General features: G+C 45.0%; 1 protein-coding gene across 1 annotated transcript in view; it reads right to left on the bottom strand.

Moving 5' to 3' along the window:
* Nucleotides 1-20044, bottom strand: part of LOC126320637 (venom serine carboxypeptidase-like) — a 107087-nt gene that overhangs the window by 13814 nt on the left and 73229 nt on the right. Inside the window, exon 6 of the mRNA XM_049994082.1 lies at nucleotides 5104-5270. Coding sequence (XP_049850039.1) covers nucleotides 5104-5270 — 167 coding nt within the window. The remainder of the gene's footprint in view (nucleotides 1-5103; nucleotides 5271-20044) is intronic.

Genomic DNA, 20044 nt, shown 5'->3' with positions numbered 1-20044 from the left:
CTGCTGAGGTCATCGAGGCTTACACGCTACTTAATCCAACTTAAAGTAACTTATACTAAGGACAACACACACACCCATGCCCCAGGGAGGACTCGAACCTCCGACAGGGGGAACGCCTCGCGCCGTGTCTAGGCTCCCAAGACCGCGTGGCTACGCGGCGCTGCTAGGGGCAGGATAATAGGACATCTGTTAAGACATCACGGAATAACTTCAATGGTGCTAGATACAGATGTAGAGGGAGACATAGATTGGAATACGTCCAGCAAATAACTGAGGTTGTAGGTTACAAATCCCGCTATGAGATGGAATTCGTGGAGGGCAGCCTCAAACCACTCACGAGACTAATGAATCTACAAAAGAAAAAAAGAAAAGCCTTTATAATAGCCGCGAGTTCACAAGTTTGTTAAGCTCTGGCATATGACGTAGAGCCACCAAACTGCGGCGCTGTCAGTTGTATAGTTTCATCTGTTGTTCCTAATAGCCACTGTACTTAATGATCCCGATGTCGAAGGGACGTTAACATCGTGAAATTCCTTTTTTCCCAATAGTCCAGGGCATTTTAAATGTGACTACAACCGCATGATTTATCGAGTCAGTCGTTGTGCAATACACTTAGTTTTCATCAAACTAGGGTCGGCACCCGGTATCTGAATGATCAGCGTGACAAAATGTTAGTCGTAAGGGACCAGGTTCGATTCCCGGCTGGGTCGAAGATTTTCTCCGCTCAGGGACTGGGTGTTCTGTTGTCCTCGTCATCATCATGTCATCCTCATCGAAGCACAAGTCGTCGAAGTGGCGTCAAATGGAAATACTTGCACCTGGCGAACGGTCTACCCGACGGGACGCCCCAGTAACACGACGTTTATTTATCAGACTAGGAACGTTTGTGTACAATCCACTGACTACAAATAACATCATCCTGGAAAACTGGACTGTCTATAGCATACTCATCATGAAGATGTGGAAGAAACGCACAATCTTGATCGCGTTCATGTTCACGGTTATCTAAACGAATGTACCCAAGTAATTGTACCAAAACACCCAAAACAACACTAAACAACCCACAGCCTGAAAAACGCCCTTCAAACAAGGCGAGTTAAACGCTTCTTTGAGTCATCGGTACATTCGACACCTAACGTCATTTGAAAAGATGCAAAATTGTGACTCGTCAGACAATATCTGCGGTCAGGTACTTCCCAGTTTCGATGTTGCTTGGCTGAATGAACAGGAATCACATTACGTGTCGCTCTGATCAATAGCCTTTTCGCGAGGTACCAAACTCCAAAAGCTCATTGCTTTCCAATATTCTGTCGGAAACTGATTGAGATGGACCTTCATTCACTGAAAACATTCTCCTCACGTGAAACTTATCGTTTTCGCAAGGCGTGACTCTTCTCCAATCACTGGACTGGGATCTTTGTACGACCACTCCTCTTATGCACTGCTGCATGATTGCTAGTGGTACATCATTCCTTGTGGACATGTTGCACGATTCACGTAGACACACTCCATGATGGGCAACTTTCCTCACAGCGTGCTCATGGGCACATCAAAACACGATAGCTACTTTCAGCCACCCGTCCCGTCTGCACGTCGACACATCTTACTGCCGAGATCCCAAACAGTACACTCGTACACACGTATCTGTCTTGACGCTCAGCGGCGGAGGATTACATCACTACCTAGCAGTTGTATACCAACTACAGCGCCCCAAAACGACCAGTATGCTATTTTAAGAGGGCGACTAATATTGTACATTGAGCTTAATTCAATGAGAACTAGCGATTATGTGGCGGAGAATAGGATCCCATCAACATGACGTATGTTTCACTTTGACGTGTCATGTGACTGGGTTGTAGCAAGGCCTTACGAAGGCCTTACTGTAGGAAGAGCAAGCAGTGCGCTCTCAGTGCGCGCCCAATGACTGGCATGCTCCATCTCCGTTGTAGCGTGAGCAGAGGGCCTTTCTTAACCAACAGCGTCAAGGTGTACTGTGAATACTTCGATTATGAAAGAGACCACAGCCACCAGAGCCAACTTCAGTGGCTAAGAACGCACTGATGACAGTAGTCGCTGTCAACTACAGCCAATTTTACGAGGTTCGTTCAATAAATATTGTGCCCCACAGTATTTTTCTCACAACATATTTGTTTATTCTTGAGAGTTAGAATTTGGTGCCAACATCAGTCAACATTTCTTTTAACGTGCATTATCTTTCTATATAGTCTTCATTACGTTCTATGCTCTTACGTCATTGTTGTGTAAGAGGGTGAATTCCCTATTGGCAAAAGTTTTTGTCCTGTTCTCGTAATCATTCTTCCATCGTTTAGGCTACTCGCTCTTCATCTTCAACGTACGTCCCACATAGAAAGTCCTTAAGTGTCCTAGACAGATAGATGTCTGAGTGCGCCTGATCTGGGCTACTCTGGGGATGGGGCAATGGTGGCCAGGTCGATTTGATTATGTGTTCCCGAGTTCTGAAACTTGTGTTTGGGCGTGCATTGGCGTGTTGGACCAAGGTTTGTTTCGGATTTTTCTGACTGAACGCGTCGAGAACAGTTCTTGAGTTTGTTCAGAGTCTTCACATGTACCTCTGAATAAATGATTCGTCCTTTTCGCAACGTCTCGACAAGAATGACACCATCTCTATTCCAAAAGACCGTCAACGTTACTTTGTCAGCAGGAAGGTTGCTTTGAATTCGTTCTGTTTTGATGACTACAGTTAGAGCCCTTTTGTTTCCTGTTCAAAATGATGCACCGAAGTGTCGTCAGTTGTAACGATTCGTGACAGAAAGGCCTAAAAATTCTCCACCCGTTCAGACGAAATAGTTCATCTTTGAAATTTGTGGTCTGTGATGAGCATAAAGAGACTCAATCAATGCACATCCATTGCTCAACCATAGCTGTAGAGGGAGTTGTCATACTAGATGCACAAGCCTGCAAGAATAATGGCATCCGCCCAATTAAGCGTGTCGGGAACATGGGCTGTGACAGGACGTCTCCCGAATGTGGCCGATTATGGTCCTCAGTTTTTACATTTCCTGACGCCTTGATTCACTTTATCCATCGCCTAACATTTCTAGACACCATTTAGATGGTTTACTGCGGCTCTGCCATCTGACGGAATTCTTCGAAACTTTGCACACGTGCAGAAGAAACATCAAATTTGAAGCATCAAAAATGACATTTCCTATACATATCAATGACTTGAAAGCAAATTGGGGTATTATTTATCAAACGACTATCGCAACAGTGGATTCGTCGGTCACATAATCTTAAACTCTGAGCGTGCTGAGAATATGAGGGTAACGAGTTAGCGAGATACGAGACCAGCTTTGATCAGCCTCCGCATGTTGTGGGTCTGTGGTAGATTGGTTAGAGGTGAAGATGGGTCCTGGCTCAGCTCCGACTTCAATGGCACACAGGGCTCCACACTATGAAAAACGGCTGCATTAGCACACTCACAATATACGGTGATAATAATTTTATAATTACTACCTCTTCACTCCCCCAACTGTCCATTAAGACCGATGAGGATGTATTTTTACTCTTCGTATCAATCATTTGCTTTGCCATAGTAAAAGAACCGTCAATCGGTACCCTTGCAAACCGCCTTGCCAAAAGACATCACTTGACATATGACGCTAATATGAGAATTAATTTATTTATTAAATATCATTTCCCCGAAAGGGAAGCATGTTCTTCCAGTCCCTGTGTCATAAACTCGGTTTCAGGAATTTCACCAGCCGCTTTGCTTTTAATCCATTTTATCTAAAATGTCATCTTACAGACAATAACATTTACTGCATGCCTACATTGTACCTTGGTCAATTATTTTTGGTGCACATCATCCAAAGTCCCAAAGCAAACGGATCTAAATTTACCTGTCCTATAGCATTCAATTTTTTAAATATTTTTGAGTCTTCGCACTGGCTGAACATTGTCATCTGTTTATTTCTTTGTATTGCATACTTTTCACCAAAATTTAACGGTTACAGGGACACCAGTATGATTAACTGAGCGATATGGCTTTGTAACATTAACCAGCATGACAGTATACAAGGGTTGGAACTTTATTAGTGGCAACTATTTATTTACAGCTCGTACAACATAAACACGTTTTTCAAAGTTTTAATGAACTTCAAAGTAGTCACCAGCATTGTGTATAACCCGTTGCTAGCAATATGGAAGTTGTAGGATACTCCTAGCAGTACCAGTTGAGTTGACAGTTCGAGTGGCGCGGTCTATTGCCCGACGAATTTGTAGCAGTTCTGAAACGTATGCCGTGAAGTGTTTCCTTCAGTTTAGAAATCAAGTTGAACTTACGAGGGCTTAAGTCAGGGGACTGCAGTAGGTGGTATAGCACTTAGCAGGCCAATGAGTCAAACAAATCAGCAACAGTTTGCACAGTTTGAGCATTGTCCTTCAAAATGATGTTCAGGTCCTGCAAAAAGTGTTTTCACTTCTGCCTCTAAGCTGGTCGTAGGTTGTGTTCCAAAAATGAACAGCATAGAGATAGAAGTGATGATACTTTCTGCAGGACCTGACTATCATTTTGCAGGACAATGCTCAAGCACATACAGTGCAAGCTGTTAGTGATTTGTTTGACTGATGGGGCTGTAAATAAATAGTTGCCACTATTAAAGTTCCAACCCTCGTAACTAGATCCGACCACAGAAGCTACTTTCATGTAGGTATTTCAACACTTTGGATCCGATAGGGTCTGTGGTAGGAACTGTGCCGCAGACGTAGTAGCTCCGGTATTCAACAATATCCTTGCGTTATCTTGCGGTGTAGTGGGATTGCGGCATGAGACAACCGTCTCTGTTTGGGAATGGCGATACAGTTATTTCAGATAGCGAAATCTTTTATCACCCTGTGTTTTTAAGTTAGTTTGTCACCTTCCCTTCGATTTATGCATGTGACAGTGTCTTACATACGCTCTGAAATCAGCTTCTGGGTTTGAGAGCCTCAACGACTCCATCTGAAAGGCTGCCTCGTGTGTGCTATCCCTCGATCGTTTCGCGGAATGCCGACATGACTCGTGTAACATGAGACGCGTGTAACATAAACAGTCGCAGAGCAGAGGAGGGGAGTACTCACGACGTATGCCTCCTCGAGGTTGCCGGCGCGGATGGCGGAGACCGTGTCCTCCTGCGAGCGGCGCATCTCCTGCCGCACCCGGTGGTCCACCAGGCCCATGGCGTACGACAGCTCGCTGTACGCCTGCATGTGCTCCGGGTCGAAGAAGCCGTTCCCGATCAACACTCCTGCAACACGTTGCTGTGCTTAGAGAGTACGAGGAGTTGTCCTCTCGTAAGAGAGCTTTACGAACTGGAAATAAAATTGTTGTTTCTTGCAAACTGGTTGGTATACAACGAGACAGGACAGACAGCTACATCGCATATTATACATAAAAATTTGTGAAAATCGAACACCCAGAAGAGAACTCCTACTCGATCCAAATGTGTAGAGAAGTTATGATTAACACTAAAAAGGGATATCGTAAAATTAGAACCCAAAGGACCCGGTCTTGACAGGAAAGATCAATTTTACGCCAATATGACGTACTGAAGTGACAATGAACGAATTGCAGACGAGAAACGAAGTAACATTATGCATCATCGACATCAAATGGAGAACTATGAGCTTGTGATTGATGTTCTGCGGGACACAGTAATATTGTTTTTATTTGTTTCGTTTATTTACGCGTCTAGCTTCGTGGGACCAAATTGAGGAACGAATCTCCAAGGTTATGGAACGTGTCAGTACATGAAATTACAACATAAAAGCATTAACAGATAAAATAAAAAATTTATGAGCCCAAAAATGTCAAGCCATAAGTTCAAGTAAGCGTAGTGAACAATGTAACTTAAGCTTAATGTTTTATGGAACCCCTCAACGGAGTAGAAGGATTGTCTCATGCGGAAACTCTTCAGTTTCGGTTTGTAAGCCCGTGGATTACTGCTAAGATTTTTGAATTCTTGTGGTAGCTTATTGAAAATGGATGCAGCAGTATGCTCCACACCTTTCTGCACGTGGGTGAAGGAAGTGCGATCTAAATGCAGATTGGATTTCTGCCGATATTAACTGAGTGAAAGCTGATAATTCTTGGGAATAAGCTGATACTGTTAAAAAGAAACGACAGTAAATGATATATATATTGAGAAGCCAGTGTCAAAATACCCAGTCTAGTGAACATGGGTCGACAAGAGGTTCGCGAACTTACATCACTTATTGCCCGAACTGCTCGTTTCTGAGCCAAAAATATCCTTTAAGAATGGTGAGATCTAACCCAAAATATAATACCATACGTCATCATCGAATGAAAATAACCAAAGCAGACTAATTTTCGTGGTGTCGAACGACCACTTACTTCAGATACCGTTCGAACAGTAAAAATTGCAGCATTAAGTGTTTGAATAACATCCTGAACGACAGTTCACTATCCATCTGGACACCTATAAATTTGAACTGTTCAGTTTCATTAATCATATGCCCATTCTGTGAAATTAAAATGGTGAGTTTTGGTGAATTGTGTGTTAGAAACTATAAAAACTGACTCTTACTCTGATTTAGCGTTAGTTTATTTTCTACAAACAATGAACTGCACTATTTGAGACAGAGCCAATGATGCACACAACATCCTTTACTACCAAGCTAGTGTCATTAGCAAACAGAAATATTTTAGAATTAGCTGTAATACTAGAGGGCACACACACAAACAGGAGTGGCCCAAACATTGACCCCTGGGGCACCCCTCATTCGACCATACCCCAGTCAGACCCAACATTAGAACCATTATCAAAATGGTGAATAATGATAACCTTTTGCTATCGTTAAAGTAAGCGGTGAGCCAATTGAGAGCTACTCCCCGTATTTCGTAATAATCTACAAGTCGTTCGTTGTATAAAAAGTTCTCGGTGTACTTCCTGAGTAAAATTTGGAGCATTCGACGAAATACTTCATCCTTTTCGTCAGGAACAATTGAGCATCGTGATCATAGAAGGGTAATAATTGGACATGGAACTACAGGCCCACTCCTTTACATTACTTTGAGGCAGGTGTCGTTATGTTCGATGCTCCAAAACATTACCAGACTTTTATTTTCAGATACTTCTTCTTCTTCACTCCTGTCAGTTGCACCCAACAGCTGTCTTCAACACAAAATGTTACTGTGCTTTCTTGAACAATACAGGCATTTTCAGACGTTTTGTGGTCCTAAATGCATATTTGACCCAGTAGTACGACGCATTTCGCCTAGGTTAATGTAACTTTCGTTTATTTATACTTTTAAAATAACCAAAAAGAGAATTATCTTGTATGAAAAGGGTGCTTTCGTAATCTAGCATTTTCCTTCTTTAACTCGGACTAACGGAACAGATGTTCGATCCTTGTCTTTTTGTTAATTTCCATAGTGCTCAGAGCCATTTGAACCTTGTCTTTTTCCTGATATTGTTGATAATATACATTCCTGGAAATGGAAAAAAGAACACATTCACACCGGTGTGTCAGACCCACCATACTTGCTCCGGACACTGCGAGAGGGCTGTACAAGCAATGATCGCACGCACGGCACAGCGGACACACCAGGAACCGCGGTGTTGGCCGTCGAATGGCGCTAGCTGCGCAGCATTTGTGCACCGCCGCCGTCAGTGTCAGCCAGTTTGCCGTGGCATACGGAGCTCCATCACAGTCTTTTACACTGGTAGCATGCCGCGACAGCGTGGACGTGAACCGTATGTGCAGTTGACGGACTTTGAGCGAGGGCGTATAGTGGGCATGCGGGAGGCCGGGTGGACGTACCGCCGAATTGCTCAACACGTGGGGCGTGAGGTCTCCACAGTAGTCCGATGTTGTTGCCAGTGGTCGGCTGAAGGTGCACGTGCCCGTCGACCTGGGACCGGACCGCAGCGACGGGCGGATGCATGCCAAGACCGTAGGATCCTACGCAGTGCCGTAGGGGAGCGCACTGTCACTTCCCAACAAATTAGGGACACTGTTGCTCCTGGGGTATCGGCGAGGACCATTCGCAACCGTCTCCATGAAGCTGGGTGGGATACGGTCCCGCACACCGTTAGGCCGTCTTCCGCTCACGCCCCAACATCGTGCAGCCCGCCTCTAGTGGTGTCGCGACAGGTGTGAATGGATGGACGAATGGAGACGTGTCGTCTTCAGCGATGAGAGTCGCTTCTGCCTCGGTGCCAATGATGGTCGTATGCGTGTTTGGCGCCGTGCAGGTGAGCGCCACAATCAGGACTGCATACGACCGAGGCACACAGGGCCAACACCCGGCATCATGGTGTGGGGAGCGATCTCCTACACTGGCCGTACACCTCTGGTGATCGTCGAGGGGACACTGAATAGTGCACGGTACATCCAAACCGTCATCGAACCCATCGTTCTACCATTCCTAGACCGGCAAGGGAACGCGCTGTTCCAACAGGACAATGCACGTCCGCATGTATTCCGTGCCACCCAACGTGCTCTAGAAGGTGTAAGTCAACTACCCTGGCCAGCAAGATCTCCGGATCTGTCCCCCATTGAGCATGTTTGGGACTGGATGAAGCGTCGTCTCACGCGGTCTGCACGTCCAGCACGAACGCTGGTCCAACTGAGGCGCCAGGTGGAAATGGCATGACAAGCCGTTCCACAGGACTACATCCAGCATCTCTACGATCGTCTCCATGGGAGAATAGCAGCCTGCATTGCTGCGAAAGGTGGATATACACTGTACTAGTGCCGACATTGTGCATGCTCTGTTGCCTGTGTCTATGTGCCTGTGGTTCTGTCAGTGTGATCATGTGATGTATCTGACCCCAGGAATGTGTCAATAAAGTTTCCCCTTACTGGGACAATGAATTCACGGTGTTCTTATTTCAATTTCCAGGAGTGTATTTTGCCATGTTCGGTCGGTTTCTAAACTTTCCTTCTCAGAGAGTTTCCACAGAGAGGCGCTCGAGTTGGACTGATGGGAAACCTAAGGTCAGGCGACACAAATAAAACCACTACAGTAAAAGTAAAAAGCGCCACCAAAATTAATGACCGATATATTAAAGAAAATACAGCCTCACGGAGTCCACTTATGAATGAAATATTCCTTCACACTTTAGACTGTAATCGATTAGTACATCTATAAATGACACAACCTGGCATTTTTGATCGAAATACTTCCACCAGTAGCTAATGTTTAGGGTAACTGACATAGTGGAATCCGGCTTCACGTTTGTGACGCCATGAAGGATGCCCTTATTATACGTCCATGGTTGCGATGACCGCTTATAGCCCTTAGACGGTTTCTCATTAATCGATGTGCTTCATAATTACATCATGCTGCCAGAGAGTGTGGCCATGTCGGCGTTGATAGTGCCATCGCTCTTGTAGGAACGTAAACAGCATCGGCGCATTTCTCTCTCTCTCTTCTCAGCGTCGATCGCTCGCTTTCACGCACCATTCAGACTATAGCTGATGTAGGTTTTCGCGCACATAATTTCTAGTGTTTCTTTAGTAACAGAGCGCAGTATGTAGAAGCGTGGAAGTGACTCCTCGACGCTGGGAACATACACAGAAATGCTCTAAATTGTTTACTTGCTTACGATGGCGGTGACTCTACCAGTACGAACTTGGTCACAATCCCTGGCAGCATAACGTCGCGATGACTTATGCAGACCAATCACAAGTTTTTTGTGGGTTATAAATATTTACCACAACTTCAAACAGAACAGTCAGTTGTTTATAACAAATTCGAAGGAGGTTGTCATCTAAAGTTCGAGATTTTACTCAGATATGACGCCGCCAGTAAGCTCAGAATATTTTATACAAGAATGCCGTCGCCCCTATAACAGTAGCTTCGTATTGATAATTTTCCTTCATTTAGGTTTCATAACGACTTGGAATCCACAGCCAAAAATTGGTAAATGACATAATTAGGCTTAAAATAATAAATGTATTAACAGTTTCCAATGATAAATTGTGTAGTTAGTTTCCACATCCACCCCGATGCCTTCTTAATTACTGAGAAATGTCAAGTTACTGTCATTTCTGAAAAGAAATTGAATGGAGTATGGCAATACACAACGTTTACCGTCTTTGTTGCCGGCCGCGGTGGTCTCGCGGTTCTAGGCGCGCAGTCCTGAACCGTGCGACTGCTACGGTCGCAGGTTCGAATCCTGCCTCGGGCATGGATGTGTGTGACGTCCTTAGGTTAGTTAGGTTTAAGTAGTTCTAAGTTCTAGGGGACTAATGACCACAGCAGTTGAGTCCCATAGTGCTCAGAGCCATTTGAACCATTTGAACCGTCTTTGTTTGCGAGTAAGAAACTCTTATGTCATTAAGTGCAATGGATGGTCTGAATAAATGAGTCAGCTGAGCTTACTGTGTTGAATTCCTCTGATATACTAGTTAGTAGCAATAGTCTGGTGACAATAGATTGGATAGATTAATTATGCAATCTAGAATCCATCAGCTCTGGTTTATTCCAAGGCAGTTGTGTATCTTTTATCTACTGGTCCATTTCACAGCCTGTTTTGTTACAAGGTAGACACTACAAATCACAGTCTTATATTGCAAGACGCTCTCTCCTCCTCCCCACCCATACACAGAGACGGACACACACACACACACACATCCAGATCCACACATACACGCACATATACACAAACATAAACAAACATTTACCTAGTATATGTTCCAAACCAGATCTAATCGAAGATTTTATGAACGATTTCGTGATCAGCGCATTCTATGAAATAGGTAGAAACTAGTTGTTTCGAATTCTATATACATTGACGGGAAAAAATTGCAACACCAAAAAATAGTTAATGTAAAGTATACAAGAATCTTGAACGCAACCAGGCAAACGTGCTTGAATCCTGTCGTACACGTGCCGGATGTCAGTCTGTGGGATGGAATTCCGTGCTTGTTGATCTTGCTCGGTCAACACATGGACAGTTAACGCTGTTTGTGGATGAAGCTGAACTTGTCGTCCAATGAAGTGTGTTATGTTCTCGACTGGAGACATATGTGGTGACCGAGCAGGCCAAGGCAACATGTCGACCATCTGTAGAGCATGCTGAGTTACAACAGCGATATGTGGACGAGTGTTATCCTGTTGAAAATACTCCGTGGAATGCTCTTCATGAACGGCAGCACAACAGTTCGAATCACCAGACTGACATACAATTTTGCAGTCATTGTGTGTGGGACAAACAAGAGAGTGCTCCTGCTGTCATACGAAATCGAATCCCAGGCCATAACTCCACGTGCGGGTCGAGTGTGTCTAGCATACAAACAGGTTGCCTGGAGGACCTCAAGTGTTCTTCTTCTAACGACCACATGGCCATTACTGACACTGGGACAGATTCAGCGTTCATCAGAAAACAACAGACCGCGACTCCGTCTTCCAGTGAGCTCTCGCTTGACACGACTGAAGATTCAAATAGCCGTGGTTTCCAGTCAGCGGAATGGACGCTACAGAGGGGTCTGGCTCATAACTGTTTTTGAAGTAACAGCCCGTTTGTGTCACTGTGGTGCCAACAGCTGTTCAAATGACTGCTGCAGATGAAGTATGATGCACCAGAAACATATACGCCCAACCCCGCTGTCTTCCTTCTCGGCAGTACCACGTGGCCGTCCTGACCCAGGTTTTCTTGTGAGCGTACATTCTTGTGACCACCGCTGCCAGCAATCATGTGCAATGGCTGTCTTCTTCCCAAGGGGCCGGCCGGGGTGGCCGAGCGGTTATAGGCGCTACAGTGTGGAACCGCGCGACCGCTACGATCGCAGGTTCGAATCCTGCCTCGGGCATGGATCTGTGTGATGTCCTTAGGTTAGTTAGGTTTAAGTAGTTCTAAGTTCTAGGAGAGTGATGACCTCAGATGTTAAGTCCCATAGTGGTCAGAGCCATTCTTCTTCCCAAGTGTTTCCGCAATATTTCACATCGAACATCCAGCCTCTCGTAGCCATATTGTATGACCTCGTTCAAACTCACCGAATTGTTGATAATGGCGGCTTTGTCGCCTTAAAGACATGCTTGACTAAGACCAAGTCACCACGTCCAATCTCAAGGGTAAGTAACACTGACGGTCGTTACAGCGTGTGTTTAAGGCTAACCTTACTTACATATTCGCAGTAGCGCTACTGGGCCCACTCTTATGCGACTGATGCGAAATTTGAATAGACGTTTCTTTCAGATGAAGAAACACACCTGGTAAGTTTTAGTTACGTCACTCAGTTCCTTCATGGTGTTACTGTCTTTTCCGTCATTGTATTTTCATTGTTCTTCGTCTACATGCACTCCATCAGCCAAGAGAGAAATTCAAGACATTAACGACTGTGCCATCTCACTTGGTCAGTTATTGCGGCCATGTTTGCTGTGAATGGCATGAATTTCCGTTCACATATGAAAAAACTCTTGTAAGAGGACGCTTAAAATAATTCAGGTGCTGCAATATCTGAAAGTAAACAAATAGTCTGAGAAAAATGTCACCAATGGCGCAAACTGAAACAAAGACATTTACTGTCCAAGATGTTTTTGTACGTAGCTTCATCACACTGCAAAACCGCGAACTAAATCTGCATACGGCGCGGGGTGTTCCGCATAGCCAGAGGACGTTGACAGCCGTCAGGTGTTGGGTAGGTTCGATCCGCTTGCTCGTCGCGAGTCACAAGGTCAGCCGCAGCGCCCGTCTGGCAGGGCTCCAGGGCGCGGTTGTTGACTGCAGGGCCGTTCGTTGCTCCTGGTCCGGCTGACTGGTTCTTCCGCCTTGCAGAACCGCATTTGAGGCAGCGGCTCGTATCACAGCACTTCTGCGCATATGTAGCCGCTGGCTGTCGTGGGCCCTACTTGGCATCGGCCTGTGGAACTTACCAACTCTTCGAGGAAACCTGCTGCTTGTCATCAGTAAGCACAGTGTTTCGCGCATCAGTCTGCACATTTCTAGCAAAGTAATAACCTTTATAGTGGAATAAGGTATTCACCTCATACTGTTAAGTTCTTCGACATACAGAGACAGACATACAAGTAAATTGAATAGCCAAGAAATCTGATACACCTGCGTAATATCGTGTAGGGCTCACGACCGCACGCAGGTGTGCCGCAACGCATAGCGGCATGGCCGGCCGGAGTGGCCGAGCGGTTCTAGGCGCTTCAGTCTGGAACCGCGTGACCGCTACGGTCGCAGGTTCGAATCCTGCTTCGGGCATGGATGTGTGTGATGACCTTAGGTTACTTAGGTTTCAGTAGTTCTAAGTTCTAGGGGACTGATGACCACAGATGTTAAGTCCCATAGTGCTCAGAGCCATTTGAACCATAGCGGCATGGACTATACAGTCTGAAGTATTGCTGGAGGGAATCCTGCAGGACTGTCCATAAATCCGTAAGAGTAAGACAGGGTCGAAATCTCTTCTGAACAGAACGTTACAAGCCGGCCGGAGTGGCCGTGCGGTTCTAGGCGCTTCAGTCCGGAACCGCGTTGCTGCTACGGTCGCAGGTTCGAATCCTGCTTCGGGCATGGATGTGTGTGATGTCCTTAGGTTAGTTAGGTTTAAGTAGTTCTACGTTCTAGGGGACTCAGTGCTCAGAGCAATTTGAGCCAAGAAGGTTACAACGCGTCCCAGATATAGCTCAATAATGTTCCTGTCTGGGGAGTTTGGTGGCCAGCGGAAGTGTTTAAAGTCGGAAGGGTGTCCCTGGAGCCACTCTGCAGCAATTCTGGACGTATGGGGTGTCGCATTCTTCTGATGGAATTGCCAAATTCTGTCGTAATGCAAAATGCACATGAATGGATGCAAGTGCTCAGACAGGATTCGTACATACGTGCCAGCTATCAGAGTCTTACCTAGACGTATCAGAGATCCCATATCAGTCGAACTGCACACGCCCCACAACTTTACAGAGGCTCCACCAACTTGAACAGTCTACTGCTGACATGCAGTGTCCATGGACTAATGAGGTTGTCTCCGTACCCGTATATGTCCATCAGCTCGATACTATTTGGAGTTGGTCCCGGCGGAGGTTCAAGTCCTCCCTCGGGCATGGGTGTGTGTCTTCGCACGCTGACGATGACCCAACATTGAAGTCTGCAGCAATTTGCGGAAGTGCCGCAATTCTGTCACGTTGAACTATTCTCTTCAGTCGTCGTTGGTTCCGTTCTTGCAGGACCTTTTCGGCCGCAGTGATGTCAGAGATTTCATGTTTTACCGGATTTCTGATATTCGCGGTACATTCCAGAAATGGTCGTACGGGAAAGCCCTCACTTCATCGCTACTTCGGAGATGCTGTGTCCCATCGCTCTTGCGCCTACTATAACACCATTTCAAACTCACTAATATGTTGATAACTTGCCATTGCAGCAGCTGTAACCGATCTAACACCTGCGCCAGACACTTGTTCTCTTACACAGGAGTTGTCGACCGCAGCGCCGTATTCTGCCTGTTTAAATATCATGCCTATACTAGTTTCTTCGGCACTTCTCTAAATATCTGGCTGTGCCCAACCACAGAGACCGATCCATATCAGTCGCGAATTCTTGTACGGGTTGAAAGTATAATTTCTTCTTCAGTACACTACGACACATGGTTCATATTAGAATCACAGTGCATTTCACATATAGGCATAGTGCTGAGTTTGCAATGTTTTCTCCAACCCACTTGCCTTACAACATGCGCGAACTTTAAGTCTCGTTCGTTTTCAGTTCTTTGTGTACCATATAGCACCAAAGACATGTTGGCTATGAAGTACTTAAATTGTAGAAGGACGCTATTATTAAGCATCAAAGAGTTGCTGAAAGAATATGTTTCATACGGTAGCGTTTTCGTGTAACGAGACAACTGAGTTAATTTCATCTGGAAGACATTACAAATAAGTTGTAGGTGTCAAAAATACGCACAAAAGTTTCATTGATGGTAATGCTTACATGGAAGGTTTCTTTGAGTCAGAAATCATGAAAAACAAATTGTTGTTAACATGGAACCTTGAAATATCTATTAAATGTTTGCTTCATATCGTCATCCATTGGAAATGTCATAGCAGTAAATTTATCAGACGTGTTCTAACGGTGTTAGGACCCACAAGGAAACGAACGGCTTGATCACCTTAGTCTTTACACAAGTAGTCAATGTGTAAGCACTCAGCGGCTTTTACAGCTTACATTAGTGTTCGGTTTTGTGACCACGTAACAAGATACCGGTAAATGGAGAACACACTATTAACCGGTAAATAAATTTCAGAATACACTACTGGCCATTGAAATTGCTACACCAAGAAGAAATGCAGATGATAAACGGGTATTCATTGGGCAGATATATTATACTATAACTGACGTGTGATTACATTTTCACGCAAATTGGGTGCATAGATCCTCAGAAATCAGTACCCAGAACAACCACCTCTGGCCGTAGTAACGGCCTTGATACATCTGGCCATTGAGTCAAACTGAGCTTGGATGGCGCGTACAGGTACAGCTGCCCATGCAGCTTCAACACGATACCACAGTTCATCAAGAGTAGTGACTGGCGTATTGTGACGAGCGAGTTGCTGGGCCACCATTGACCAGACATTTTAAATTGGTGAGAGATCTAGAGAATGTGCAGACCAGGGCAGCAGTCGGACATTTTCTGTATCCAGAAAGGCCCGTACAGGAACTGCAACATGCGGTCGTGCATTATCCTGCTGAAATGTAGGGTTTCACAGGGATCGAATGAAGGGTAGAGCCACGGGTCGTATCACATCTGAAATGCAACGTCCACTGTTCAAAGTGCCGTCAATGCGAACAAGAGGTGACCGAAACGCGTAACCAATGGCACCCCATACCATCACGCCGGGTGACACGCCAGTATGGCGATGACGAATACACGCTTCCAATGTGCTATCACTGCGATGTCGCCAAACACGGATGCTACCATCATGATGCTATAAACAGAACCTGGATTCATCCGAACAAATGACGTTTTGCCATTCGTGCACCCAGGTTCGTCGTTGAGTATAACATCGCACGCGCTCCTGTCTGTGATGTAGCGTCAAGGGTAACCCCAGCCATGGTCTCCGAGCTGACAGTCCATGTTGCTGCAAACGTCGTCGAACTGTTTGTGCAGATGGTTGTTGTCTTGCAAACGTCCCCATCTGTTGACTCAGGGATCGTGACGTGGCTGCACGATCCGTTACATCCATGCGGATAAGATGCCTGTCATCTCGACTGGTAGTGATACGAGGCCGTTGGGACCCAGCACGGCGTTTCATATTACCCTTATGAATCCACCGATTCCATATTCTGCTTACAGTCATTGGATCTCCAGCAACGCTAGCAGCAATGTCGCGATACGATAAACCGCAATCGCGATAGGCTACAATCCGACCTTTATCAAAGTCGGAAATGTGATGGCACGCATTTCTCCTCCTTACACGAGGCATCACAACAACGTTTCACCAGGCAACGCCGGTCAACTGTTGTTTGTGTATAAGAAATCAGTTGGAAACTTTCCTCATGTCAGCACGTAGGTGTCGCCACCGGCGCCAACCTTGTGTGAATGCTCTGAAAAGCTAATAATTTGCCTATCACAGCATCTTCTTCCTGTAGGTTAAATTTCGCGTCTGTAGCACGTCATCTTTGTGGTGTAGCAATTTTAATGGCCGGTAGTGTATGGTGTGTGCATTTCCCGGTAAATTGGCGATGTAATTCTCATGTTACAGCTTACGTATTTGTATTCACTCTGTATGCGCCTTTGTTTTAAATGCACAGTGCGAACTGGCGATTTATTGCTAAATTGGTGCATGACTTATAATTTTTGTGTACGGTATACGTTGTAAGTATACCGTTTTATCGTTGATACATGGTAATAGAAAATTACGGAAAATGCTACACTGTTACTTTCTTTTTCTGTGTTGTCTGTCTGTAGGACCATTTGTTAATAGCCACAGAGGCCCGAAATCTTCTTATCGTGTTAAACGTACAGTCTTGCATTTATCGAATACAGCTTTATAAAGGAAAAATAAAGTTTGGTTTCTGAAAGCAGCAAACTTACCCTATTTGTATTTTGTTAATGTCAATAGGCATTGTCCCATTTAAAAATTATTCGCACAATACACTAACTATTCTTACAATCTGTTTATTCTCTATTAATACGAGGCCTGACTATCGATTCATTCTGTGAAAACTGCATATCAATAATACTTTCCATTTTCGCAATATTTGCGGTGCAAGTTTCCACCAATTTTTATGCTGAGGATGTTGCTCCCCTTCTATCAGAAATTTATAGTAGATTGCTTGAGCAAGCGACTGGAAGAAAGCGCAGGTCATTCTTGTTTTTAAGAAGGACCACAGGACAGATGCACGAAATTGAAGACCCATATCGTTGACGTCAATCAATTGTAGAATTGCGGAACATTTTTTATGCTCAACTATTATGACGTATTTGGAGAATGAAAATCGCCTCTTAAAAATCTACATGGATTCCGCAAACAAAGATCCTGCGGATCTCAGCTCTCTCTGTTCCTCCATGAGATGCACAGCGCCGTAGACAACGGCGCTCAGGTCGATGCCGTGTTCCTTGACTTCAGGAAGGCATTTGACACCGTCCCGCACCACCGTTTAGTGAAAAAAAAAAACGAGCTTATCGAGTATCGGAGCAGAGGTGTGACTGGATTCAACACTTTCTTGCAGATATAACAAAGCATGTCGCTTTTAAAGGAACAAAATCGACAGATGTAAAGGTAATTTCCGGAGTACACCAGCGAAGTGTGATATGACATTTGCCGTTTAAAGTACATATAAATTATGTAGAGAGCATCGGATGCTCTTTAAGTCTGTTTGCAGGTGATGAGGTCGTCTATAACTAAGCAGCAGCGCCAGAAGACAGTAACGATTTTCGGAATGATCTCCAGAGAATTGGTGAATGGTGCAGGCTCTAGCAGTTGACCCTGAACCTAAGTAAATGTGACATTGCGTGTACATAGGAAAAGAAATTCACTACTGTACAGTTGCACTATCGGTGACAAACCGCTGAAAAGAGTGTCTACCACAAATTATCTAGGAGTAACTGTACAGAGCGACCTTAATAGAATGACTACATAAAACAGAGGGGAAAGCAGATGCCAGGCTCAGATTCATAGGAATAATCTTAGGGAAATGTAACTAATCCACGTAGGAAGTAGCTTATAAGGCGCTTGTTCGACCGATTCTTGAGTATTGTTCATCTGTCTGGGTTCCCTAAGAGGTAGGACTGATAGAAGAGATAGTGAAGATCCAATGAAGAGCGGCGAGTTTCGTCGTGGGACCGTTTACCCGGCACAAGAGCATTACGGAGGTGCTCAGCGAACTCCATTGGCAGACGTTACAAGAGAGGTATTGTGCGTCACGGAGAGATTTATTATAGAAATTTCGAGAGAACACTTTCCGGGAGGAGTCGGACAATGTATTACTTCCTCCCACATACGTCTTGTGCAATGACCACGAGGAGAAAATTCGAGAAATTAGAGCCAATACAGATGCTTACTCACAAACATTCTTCCAGAGGAAACGCGCGACAACTGCGGTCACAAGTTCGAATCCTGCTGCGGGCAAGGATGTGTGTGATGTCTTTAGGATAGTTATGTTTAAGTAGTTCTAAGTTCTAGGGGACTGATGACCTCAGCAGTTAAGTCCCATAGTGCTCAGAGCTATTTGAATCATCTTCCCACGCGCTGTTCCCGAGTGGAACAGGGTTGTAGCGCTCAGTTAGTGGTACAAAAAGTATTATCTGCCACACACCATTACAAGGCTTGCGGAGAATGATGTAGACATATGTAGGTTATTCACCATGTATAATGAATTTTATACTACAAATTAGGTGCATGGCAACACAAAAAAATAAAATTGCAATGAAATGAATACCCCTATCTGCTTACAGGCGTTGATATAAGTCAACAAGGACAGTTGGATATGTGTGCCCCGATCGGGACTCGAACACGGGATCTCCTACTTACATGCCAGACGATGTGTCTATCTGAGCCACCTAGGACACAGGGGAATAGTGCGACTGCAGGGACTTATCTCTCTCACGGCTCCCGTGAGACCCACATTCACAACTTACTGTCCCGCACTATATTCATAGTGCCCCTGCCCATTATAAGATGGTATCTGTTCTTTCGGACATGTCCGAAAGAACAGATACCATGTTCACACACAAAAAAATAAAGATAGCAGGACTGTATATACCCACTTGCTCCAAAAATTAAAAACAGCATGAAAGCTGAACGTCCTTCTACCAAAGACACTAAACGTAGAGTTACGTGTTCGGATAGAGCGTTGGTATGTTCCTCACGAATATTCATCCATGACTTTGGAGGATTACCGTAACGAACAAGTGGCTCACCACCCATATAGCGTCTTCCATAGGTGCCTTGTGAGGTGTATTTACAGGGCAGGGAGACGCATTGAAGAAAATCACATGAAGCCATGTCGTTCCAGAGACTTTTTCAAGTGTCAAGCATCTATGGTGTACAGGCCGAAGCGATGAATGAAAATTTGGACCAAGGCGGTTTCAGGTTCGGGCTGTAAATGTACATTAGTTTGAAAAAAAAAATTGCAGTCCTGTCCCATTAACCTATAGCAATATCGAGTTGCTTCAATGAGAAGCAGTACCTGCCGCCCGGAAGTCTACCTGGTGCACCGACAGCTATTCAGGTGGACGTCGTTATGTAGGGGCCGAGGTCCAACTTATTGTCCAGTAGCAACGTGAACCATCACTTCCGCGTTTCTCCCCTGTGCCCCTACTCTGTACGACAAGGTAGCATGCCAAACTGCGGTCCCTAAGGTGGTGCCCATCAGACCAGGAAAGTTTGAAACAGGACTCGTTCGAAACACTTCATTTTGCCAGTCAGCTTACCGGGAACAGCGTTCACGTGCCCGTAGCAGTCTGAGGCATTAAAAGTTTTTGGGCAATGGGAGCCGAGGGAGTGGTGTGCATACTACTTGTCCAGCCTTCCGCTGGTGGTGTCGAACCTTTGATACAAACACTTTCTGATCCATGGGGTCCATCGTAAGTAGAGACAACTTAGACTGATTCAAAT

This window comes from Schistocerca gregaria, chromosome 2 (assembly GCF_023897955.1).
Source record: "Schistocerca gregaria isolate iqSchGreg1 chromosome 2, iqSchGreg1.2, whole genome shotgun sequence".
NCBI lineage: Eukaryota > Metazoa > Arthropoda > Insecta > Orthoptera > Acrididae > Schistocerca > Schistocerca gregaria.
Note: the sequence above shows the minus strand (reverse complement) of the source record. Positions and strands in the feature narration are given on the sequence as shown.